At 36.0% G+C, this 11,325-nt stretch overlaps 1 protein-coding gene across 1 annotated transcript in view; it reads right to left on the reverse strand.

The window, feature by feature from the left end:
• Window positions 1–2,352: 2,352 nt before the first annotated feature.
• Window positions 2,353–11,325, reverse strand: part of BLTP1 (bridge-like lipid transfer protein family member 1) — a 196,835-nt gene continuing 187,862 nt past the window's right edge. The window contains exons 82-85 of the mRNA XM_081813121.1: window positions 9,397–9,591; window positions 8,832–8,966; window positions 5,582–5,747; window positions 2,353–3,094 (exon numbers count right to left, since the gene is read on the reverse strand). Coding sequence (XP_081669247.1) covers window positions 2,878–3,094; window positions 5,582–5,747; window positions 8,832–8,966; window positions 9,397–9,591 — 713 coding nt within the window. The 3' untranslated portion in view covers window positions 2,353–2,877. The remainder of the gene's footprint in view (window positions 3,095–5,581; window positions 5,748–8,831; window positions 8,967–9,396; window positions 9,592–11,325) is intronic.

An 11,325-nucleotide genomic window follows, 5' to 3' on the forward strand; every position in this document is an offset into this window, starting at 1 on the left:
GTCCTCTGCAGAGTTCCTCCTTGCCTATAGTGGAGAGTGTTTGGACCTTTATCTAGGTGTGCTTTGATCTGTTTGTTGAAAAAAGCATGGAAAAAAAAGAAAGACAAAAAAAGAGGGGGGGGGGTAAAGGCCTGATTGAGAGAGAGAGCATGAGAAAAGGAGAAAGAACAACAAAAAAACCCAAGCAACCAAACAACAACGACAACAACAAGACTGTAAGCCTGATTCCAAGGAAAAAATAAAAAGAAAGAAAAAGAAAAAAAGTCTGATCAAAAAAAAAAAAAAAGAGAGAGAGAGAGAGAAAAGGAAATAAAAAAACAAAAAACAAAAAACAAAAACCTATAAATGTGATTCCGAAGGAAAACAAAACAAAACAAAAACAACAGCCTGGTCCTATTTGCACCAGAACTGAAGGGGACGCTGTGAGGCACTGTATGATCGGTAGACTTGGGGCATGCGGGGTGCTGTCTGTGTTGCTCTTCTGGGGGAGAAGCACCCTGTGCTGGCTCAAAGTCAATCCTGCCCAGATGAAAAACCACTTGCCAAGCACAGGGGGGCAGGGTTTGGTGTAAGCGGCTCCCACCTCTACTTGGGGCTGCTGTGTTGCTCTCTGAGGTCCAATCGTGTGGATAGCAAGGGCAATATGGTGCCACCCCACTCTCTCATCCACCGACAGGGGAAATCTCACACCGCCTCCTGTTCAGAAGCCCTCATCGAAAAGTAAAGGCCTTCAGTGTGCCTGGCGCCACAGCTCTGCTGCGTTTTATCTTTGGTGTGGCTGGGATTAAAAATTCCAAATCTTAAAGGAGCCGGCACCTAGGCCTCCTCTGGGTTAGAGTCTTGCTGGTCTCTGACTAGTGCCCTTTCTCCCACAAAAAGAGTCCCACGCCTGCATGGTGGATGGATTCTATGCTGTGGCACCATGAAAAGCAGTGATTAGGTCATCCACCCTCTGCACACACCTTTGTCCCCTGCCAATGAAAGGCCATTTGTTGGCGCCTGCATGGTCTTGTGTCCTTCGGGAGGCAATATATCCTCTTCCAAATGTATTCCCAATAGGAATGATCTCTCTCCCAGCGCAACCCAGGAGATCCCTGCACCACTTTGTGCGTGCTCTGAACCAGAGCCCTCCTCTCCAGAAGCACAGGCTACAGCTCTGCTCCGGTGAGGTCACACACTTCCAAAACTCGAGTTTTGCAAAAACCTGCGATATTCGGTTCCCATTTCCCCAGTCTGTGGTCCGAGAGGCTTTCATCTTGTGCGAACCCAACGCCACACACTCTCACCCCCGTCCCCCTCTCTCCCTTTTTTCCTGGAGAAAAGGGTTCCTTCCCTCCACGTCTCTGAAGCTTTTGTCTACCCCAATTCACTTCCACAGCACCTTGGACCTGCCACGCTGTCTCCCTCCAAACACAGAGAATCTACTTCCAATCCTCAGATGGATTTCCTGTATGTTCCAAATGATCTGACCTCAATACAGCTGTGTTCGAGGGATGAGGAAAACCCAGGTTCCCCCTACTTCTCCATTTTAACTCTGCCCCCAAGAATTTTTTTTAAAAGATTATTTATTTATTTTAGAGATAGCGAGTGCAGGGGGGTTGGAGCCAGAGAGAGAGGGACAAGTGGACTCCGTGATGAGCACAGAGCCTGAAATGGGGCTGGATCCCATGACCCTGAGATCATGACCTGAGATGAAATCAAGAGTTCGGGGCTTAACCGACTGAGCCACCCAGGCGACCCCATGATTTAATTTTTTTTTTTCCAGGACAAAAATGTTTATTGTGCCTGTGGAAATAGCCACTTGATAAATAATTTTATAGACTCATCTTGTACATCTTTCATTTCCTCTTTTTATACACCTTGATTTTTTTTTACATGCCGTAGAACTGACCTGATTCTATAAAAAACAAATAGAACATGCCAAAGAATAAAGTAACAGATCTTAAGGTAGTTACCTTATTATTTATCTCATATCACTGTATAATTGGTGAGTTAACTCAGAAGGATCTACATGTTTGGATAATAATTGCAATTTTTTTGTTCCTGTTCCTACTTTAGCATTTAGCAGACTCCTTCATGGACATTATTCCATTTGATCCTCAAAAGCATTGTAGGATATAAGAGATTTTCTATCTCTGTTTTAAAGATTAAATTCAGGGAGTTTAAGTGATGTGCACAGGTTATGAAGAAAAGTAAAGTTTTGGCTAAAATTCATTTCATGAAAGATCTTTTTCCATGATTTAATTTTTAAAGGTATTAATCATCTTCTATGAAAACATTCAATAACAGGTTAGGCATCTGTTATAAAAATAAGCTATCAAAGGAAGAAAAGACTCAAAAATAACTACAGAGTGAAACCAATTACTGTGACTTTATTACAATAGTTACAAACAATATTTTAGTGGTAATCATATCACAATTACTAGAACTATATACAAATAGGTATTTTTACAAGACTACATTTTCAAAAAAGAAAAAGCAATTAATGACCAAAAAAAAAAAAAATCACATTATCAACAAGATTTTTTCTAAAAGTTATGGCCAATAGCAAAAATTCACAGTTACTCTGAAAATATTTTAAAGATGCAGGAATCATATTGCACATAATACAATTATAAACCCTACTGAGCAGATTTATATATTTTAATCTAGTTTTTCACAAAATTTACATTATCATGCAATACTTCATTGTATACAGAATGGTGGAACTAGAATAAACAGGTTAACTTACAAACTTTCAATATAATGGCCACAAAATTAGAGTTATTTTAAGTTATACTGAAAATAATTTTACTATACAAAAGAAAAAAAAAACACTCCAGTGTAATAAAACTTAATGGACACAATCATAATTTGTTCACAGATCAAGTTACTTTTTTAGTGTTCTTCTTTGTCTTTTCCTTTCTTTTCCTTTTCATCCTGTAGTGCAGTACCGAGTTTTTTTATAAGTACTGACAGAACCTTGTCAAGTGGGTCCATGACTCCTCTTTGAAGCCATTTAGGAATAGTAGTCCTGGCATGATGGAAGCCCAGTTTTTGAAGAATGTAATCAACACCCACTGGATCAATCTTTCTTCCAGTCCAAGATATTAATCTAAAATTATAAATAATAGGTATTAAGGAATACAGTGCCATAACTCAGTTCTGAAGGTAGGTTCAAGAACATCACTAAGCCTCCATAATATGCTCAAGACAGTCTATTCTCAATAGAATAATCTAAGCTACAATTCCTGGGTTTACTATAACAGCATTTAAAAAATGTGATTATAAGTATCCTTGAGAGCATACACATAGCAGTGGAGTTAAGTGAATTTCATTCTGATTATTTTATTTTAGGTCTGTTAAGTTACAGGGTCATCCTGACATTTAAAAAACATCTGGTTCATTCTAAAAGACATGAACTTGATGGCAGGAATCCTTTTACAATGTGTATATGTATCAAATTATGACACCGTCCACTTAAAATATCTTACATGTTTTATCAATTATACTTCAATAAAGCTGAGAAAAAAAATAAGAGTTCAACATATATGTGACATAATGTGGGGTAAAAAAGGCTAAGATTTCATGAGTGTTTGCTATGTGCTAAACATGTTTGAAGGAAGAACCATTTTCTTCCTATTCCTGGTATTTCCTTCCATATAGAGGAACAGCTATTAGTGAAACACTTCTGGCCTTTCTCTGCTCCTGTATTAATGACTTAATCTGATTGGCAAGTTAACAGAGGAACTGGGTTGTGTAGTTCAGTACCCTCTTCCCTATCTACTCTTAAGAGCTGCTCATTTTGGTCTTTGCTCCATGCAATAGGTTTCTCTAGGACAGGACCCTAAATAAGTTAGCCCCAGAATGTTGATGGCTCTCTGTGGCTAGGTGAGTTCACAGAGCTGCCGAATGCAGAACTCAAGGTGGGGGTGGGCACACAACTCTGGTGTTCTGCATGATGAAGACCCTGTAGGTAAGTCCAAACCTGGACTTCGTGGTTAGAAGGCCATTGTTGCCAGACATCCAAACCATATTCTCTGTGATGAGCTTTATCACTATTAAAACTGTCGTTTTGATTTCCAGCTTCCTCTCTCCCACTGTTTCAATTGCTTCTGAACTTGGGTAGGGAAAAGGCGGTATGAAGCACTGATCTGCTAAGACTCAAACAGTTATAAGCATTTTGCATTAATTAACTCATTTAACTATTGTAACAACCCTACAAGGTAGGTAATACTGTTTACCGAATTTTTCTTATGAGGCAACTAAGGCAGAAATAGGTTAGGTCCTTTGGCCAAGATCATTTAGTTCACTATGCCATCTAGACAACCGGACTTAGAGCTAGAGTTCCTCAACGTGCTCTCCACCACTACACCACATTAACTAGTCTCCTGATGGTATGTTTAAAAAAAAAAAAAAAAAGAAGAAGAAGAAGAATGGCAAATCAAACTTTTTATGCTCATTTGAAATTAAAAGATACTTAATTTCATCATAGATTTACAAATACAAAACAAATTTTCTAAGTAGTTTTCTGCATTAGGATCTTTGCAATATTTTAATTTTGTTCTGAGTATTGACACTGTTAATACTTCTCATGAGTATATGTACTGTTAATTAATGCCAAATTTTATTACATACAAATTATTAACACAAAGTTACTACTTTCTTCTTATACAAGAGTCCACTGTATAATGGATATTTGGTTGCTATGGAATTATTTTGTGGCATAAATGTCTGAAATAATAACCTTATCTAAATGAAATCTGTATTGTTCTGCAGAATGTTGTGTCAGAGTACGATGGACTTTTTTTTGATACTGTTATTCCATGATTCAGACAGTTAAAATCTGATTAACAAAGCAGATGAGAGGAAAGGGGAAAATGACAGGAAGGTTATGAGTGCTAACCATAAACAAGGACAAACAATGCAAGTACCACTAGTTACAGCAGCCATTATAAATGTAATTAAGACTAGAAAATACTTTTGAAATTTTAATATGAAAATAAGTTGATATAACTGGGATCATGATTGTAGTAGAACATGTCTCTGTAAATGAACCTGAATCTGACAGCATTAAATTCAATATTTCAGGGATGGTTCTATATTGCTTAGCATGCAGCCAGACGACCCTGTGACATCATAGGTTCTATTACACGCTGTCGGGACATGTGTGAGAAACTGTATTAATTCCTTAATGATGATGTACGGCCGTTACCGTATCTTCCCAAACTGAGAAACAAAAAGTTTACTGCAGGTCCCTCAAACACCTGAAAAGAATGTCCTGGTAAAAAAGATGGTAAAGAAATTACAGCAACGGTGGAGGTGGAGTCATTCTCATGTTCTAGTGACTGACTGAGAGGATGTCACTCAGTGGAGAGTGCTGAGCTAGTCGCAGTGTTTGTGCTTCTCCTGCCTTGCGCTAGAAGCACTTAAAAGAAAGCAGAAAGGAGCAGAAGAGACAGCCAGAAGTTAGAGATGTTATAAGTAGCCACCTCCTAAAAACTGTTTTTGGTAAACCATACTTAACTTGCTACATTATTTATGACCTTTTCCTCATGATAATGCCGTAGGGTACAGGTAAATACATACACCCACTACTTACCTGAGAGTGGGTTCTAGATGCCATGTGTTGCACATAAAATCTCTCCAGTCCACAGTAGTGTAAGTGATGCTGTCCTCTCTGTCTTTGTCAGAGGAATTGTCATCATGTATAATAATTGGACTTTTCTGTCCTGGTCGAGTAGATAAAACCCGAGGTGGAAAAATGGCTATAATGAAAATGATAGATTAATATTACAAATATATATCTTATAAATTTATTTTAAATCATCATATGAACAGTATAATAGGCTCCATTTATCATTTTACTTATGAACTGGCCAAAGTCTCATTTAATTCCCTTTCTGAAAAACTAGTATTTTAAAATAAGCCATAAATAACTGCCAGTTACTGGTATTTCTTAGAGAAAGACAATGTCAAAGTTAACATGTCATTTTTTTTTGAGGAATAGCATATATTTTACAGCATTCGTGTGGTTAAAACTAATGGTAAAGAATGCCGAGATTTGATAGCAAGCATAGGGCAATGAAATTGAGGTTTCCTGAAGAATGGCTGCAGGTGGACATTTTTTAACAGCCTGAACATTAACATGTTTAAGCTGTTAAAGCTGACAGCTGAACAGTAACATCCTAAAACTATGGAGTGGTACACTTTAAATGAGTGAACTGTAAAGTGTACCACTCCATAGTTTTAGGATGTTAATGTCCCTCTATATATTTGAACACTGGTACTAACTTAGGAGCTTTTTATGTAAGCAGTCTTTCACTTTTTATAGTGAATACTCAAATGTTTTATGAAGGACAAATTCTTTTTAAATTGGTGATCATAATATATATAAAATTAAAATAAAATCTGAGACAAAGGTAGTTTTCATTTGGCAAACTTTAGTATATATAGCATTTCTCTTAGAGCATAGGTTTTCAAGACACAAATTGGGCATAAAATAACTAATAAATTAGGTAATATGATAGTCATTATGTAACTCTGGTTTTAACTTTTTTGTGAATTAGCAGTAGGGATAACATGTTGATTGCGAATGAGCCTAGGAATAAAACTGTCCTTAGGTTCACACTACATAAGAATATAAATGCCTTCAGTTACTGCCTCCTCACAGTCGCTCTGCTTTTATTACTGGCAGTCGTTACAGTGCTATAATTTATCTTGATGTTCTAGAAGTATGTTGATTCTGGTCTAGTCTTACATGCTGTTAAAGATTATTCTCAGGCAAGTTTATGCTTATTTTGGTCAAAACTAATTGCTTTTAGTTCTTAATTACAAAATATAGCTATTTTAAATATTTTTATTTATAATTGAAATCCCCAAAAATAATACCACTTGGTATTGTAAGTCTGATAATCAAGTCCCCATTTCCTTTTTCCCATTGAAAGAATGTTACATAAGTTTGCTTTTCTACTTTTAAAGATAATTTATATATATTAAATTAATTTCAGGTGTAAAACACAGTGATTTAGCAATTATATACATTTTGAAATGCTTGCCACGAGAAGTGTATTACAATATTACTGACTATATTCCTTATGCTGTACTTTTCATCCCATGACTTATCTTATAACTGGAAGTTTGTAGTTCTTAATCCCCTTTATCCATTTCACCTATCTTCCCACTCCTCTCCCCTTTGGCAATCACCAGTTTGTTCTCATTGAGTCTGTTTCTCTCTTTTTTGTTGTTGTGCAACAGTTTGTATTTAAAAAGAAAGTTTTGTTTTGTTTTTTAATATGCACAGTTCATGGCAGACCAAGACCAACACAGTATTTCATAAAATGACAAAGACTTCACATAATAACTGCAAGAAAGAAATCTGGCAGGCTTTTATATAGACATACCTATAGTTACCTAGAAAAGAATTCTGAACTTCACAGGTTTACTTAGAGTCTGTTATTTTTACACATTAAGTTTAAATATTAAGGCAGAGAGAAAAACAAGAGGATTACCAGGGACTGGTATATGTTGGTGCTGTAAGTCAAGACTGGATCTACTTATATATAATATTTCCTATTACATGGTTTTAGTCATTTAAGTTTCAACTAATGTCTCATAGATTTCTTCCAGTCATCATTACTGATTTTACTCTTACTGGACTTTTGGCACATCTAAACTGAATAGTAATGGAGCAGCAATTCAATCTATGCTACGCTACTTTTGCATTGTTTTTTGATATCTAAAACTTCACTTAAACATTCATCATGAGGCCATCTTGAAATACCTGCTAGCCAAATTTTGTATTTTTGCTCATTAGGAAAATGAAGTATTATAGGGCGACCTAAACAAATAGCATGTATTCCAAGCAATTAAAAAAAATCACACCTGTCATTTTACTACTATATATTTATATATTTGTGCAATAAATAATTACTGGGTAAATAAAGACCATATATTTGGACACCATTCCATATCATTATATTTCCGACTACCTCATCTTTTAAACAGCTACAGAGTATTCCATTCCATTATATGGGCACCATAATATATTCAACCAGTTCCTTTTTTTTTTTTTTTTAAGATTTTATTTATTTATTTGACAGAGAGAGACACAGCAAGAGAGGGAACACAAGCAGGGGGAGTGAGAGAGGGAGAAGCAGGCTTTCCGCGGAGCAGGGAGCCCCATGCGGGGCTCGATCCCAGGACCCCGAGATCATGACCTGAGCCGAAGGCAGACGCTTAACGACTGAGCCACCCAGGCGCCCTATTCAACCAGTTCTATATGGATATTAAGGTCACCATATGTTTCTTATTGGACAAATGTAAATTTCCAGGGGATAAACCAATGTTTGCTAGCTCATAAAAACAAGTCTAATTTATTTATGAAAAGATAGGTTTTCTGCATTCTAAACAGATTTATCTACTCATTTAATTCAGTTTTCCTAACAATGTATATAATTCATGCTATTTCATTATGTAGTTGTTTCTTTAGCCATTTCACTTTGACTAGCAGTATTTCCTCAAAGAGATTTTCTTTCTCTTCCTCCTCTGTGAGATTCTCCTACAAGGCCTGATAATGTATATGGAGACATTTTGTAAAGTATAAAACACCATTCAGTGTGAGTTATGTTTAGAAAGAGTGTCATGGACATAGCAGATACTCAGAAAGTCTGTCACACAGTTTTACTAATATATTATTTGTATTTATTTCATTGATTGATATTTACAACTCAAAGGAAGGAGATACATTCCACTCATTTTATCATTAGACCATAAAAATCCATATGAATGGCACTGACAACTGCCTTTCCTGAAATTGGAAAGGAAAAAAAAAAAAAGAATATGCTACCCACCTTTTTCTTTTTCTTTGAGATAAGCCGACACTAAATCATGAAGAAACATGATGAGCTCAGCATCCATAGTCACACAAATGTGGTCAGTGAACTCTGTCACCACACTACATTCTACCTTCGGCTTCAGGCTGGCATCTGCAATGGCAAAGTTCTATATGAAAAGATTTAATGAGATAAGTCCCATTCTCTTCCTGTTAATAAGGGATTTACATGGGTTCATGTAAATGAATCCATTTGAATGCAACTATAGAGAACTGAGTAGTTTCTGTATGTGATTTACAAATGATGACAGTTTATTGAGCACTTTCCAAGTACACGCCATTTATTCCTCATAAAAACCCTCTGAATGAAATACATTATTATTGTCCCCCATTTTGCTGAGGAGAAAGAGGCACAAATGGATTAAATTATTTGCTATAGGTCAGATAGCTGGGAAGAAAATTTGACTAAGCAAATCAATTTCATTAGACTATATCACTATTACACAAATAACCTGTGAGAAAATAGTAATTGGAAGTTCCTTTAGAATTTTCTTAGTAACTTTAGAAACTATTTTTCCACATACCCTGTAATGAAGGTTCCTGTGGTTCTTGAACATGAATGGATTTAAATTCAAGCTGCATCCTTGGTAATGCAAAGATAGTCTCTGTTTCATGATTGTAACTAGAACCTCCTCTGAATCCACTCAACAAACTAGAATTCTTCACTGTAGTGCTATTTTCAGTGTTATTAGCATCAACATTACGAAGTAGGTTTAGCTCTACATGGACAATAATAAAGACAAGAAGAATCAAATTAAACCAATAGGCATTGATAAACCTATAGCTTTCATGACACTATCATACACAGAATTTTTATCATTTTATTTTTATTTTTTTAAAGATTTTATTTATTTATTTGAGAAAGAGAATGAGAGAGAGAGAGAGACAGCACAAGAGGGGGGAGTGGGAGAGGGAGAAGCAGACTTCCCGCTGAGCAGGGAGCCCAATGTGGGGCTCAATCCCAGGACCCCGGGATCATGACCTGAGCCAAAGGCATTGTTTAACCAACTGAGCCACCCACGTGCCCAGAATTTTTATCATTTTAAAAGCTGGAAAATAATGACTCACATTTTTAAAAACAGAGCCATATAAAGCTTTGGTCTTGAGAGTAGTTACCTATATATATATTTATCTACTTAAATATATTTATATATAGTGATACGTTTACATATATATGTAGTGTTTTACTTATATATATAGATAGTGATGTATATCACTATTCTCAAGACCAAAGCTTTATAACATGATTTTGGATAAATCTAATACATTTTGTTTCTGTTTCTCAAAGTTTAAAATATTATTTTTAACTAAATTCATGTCTAAATTTAAAGAGTTTCATTAACCTCAGAGTTCTCCATAGATAGAATACTTTACTCTTATATAGAATTTGCAATTAAATACGTTCCTGACCTTGAAATAAGGTAGAAGTCCTGATTTTCCCCAACATAAGTGCTATGGTTTTCTTATAAAAATTAGCAGTTTTTAGGTAGCAGTGCGGTTTGCTAATAGCCCCTCCATGGTATCCCAGCCAAAAAGAAGCCCCTCCTCTAAAATCTCTTTTTGGAAGGTAGAATAGTCAGTAGAGAATAGCCAATACATGCATAATCTTCTAATTTACTTCCTTATCCTCCTTTGTTCTCAGAACATTTTTAATAGTCTCTAATCCCTGGTACAGCCTATTCCATGGTAACTATTTTCAGTGGGGCCCAAGTCATCTTTCCCATTTTGAAAGGTGGTTATTTTTAAGTAAAGCATTCAAGTCTTAGCAGGTCTCAGTGTAGTCACCTTTCCAATACAGATGACATGATTGGTAAAATCAGTACTATAAACTTAAACAAAAAACAGCCACAAAATAAGAATTTTCCTGGCCACATTATTACAAGACTGGTGATTCTAACCAAATGGAAAAACTCATCAAAAGCACTCTTTTTAAACTTATTTCATAAGAACAGTATTTAGTTTCATTTTATTCCAACCACCCCAAACCTCAAAGTTTGTGGCATTCTATTACTTAGTTGTGTAGTAACTTTACCAAACTTCTGATGTTTAGCATCACTACAAAGATATTTTTCTAACTATAATAAACTTCATTTATTTTTTATTTATTTATTTATTTATTTATTTTTAAAGATTTTATTTATTTGACAGAGAGAGACACAGCGAGAGAGGGAACACAAGCAGGGGGAGTGGGAGAGGGAGAAGCAGGCCTCCCGCAGACCAGGGAGCCCGATGCGGGGCTCGATCCCAGGACCCTGGGATCATGACCTGAGCCGAAGGCAGACGCCCAACGACTGAGCCACCCAGGCGCCACCTAAACTTCATTTATTTAAACCAACTTTATTTTGAATGTTTTCAGTTACATCTAAAATAATTTTTAGTCCTTGAGATGTTACACTACCAGGATGGTGAATCAGGTACTAATATTGTTATTTATGAGTAAAATGAAACTAGTT

Source organism: Leptonychotes weddellii, chromosome 2 (genome assembly GCF_054177405.1).
Source record: "Leptonychotes weddellii isolate Sample4059 chromosome 2, ASM5417740v2, whole genome shotgun sequence".
NCBI lineage: Eukaryota > Metazoa > Chordata > Mammalia > Carnivora > Phocidae > Leptonychotes > Leptonychotes weddellii.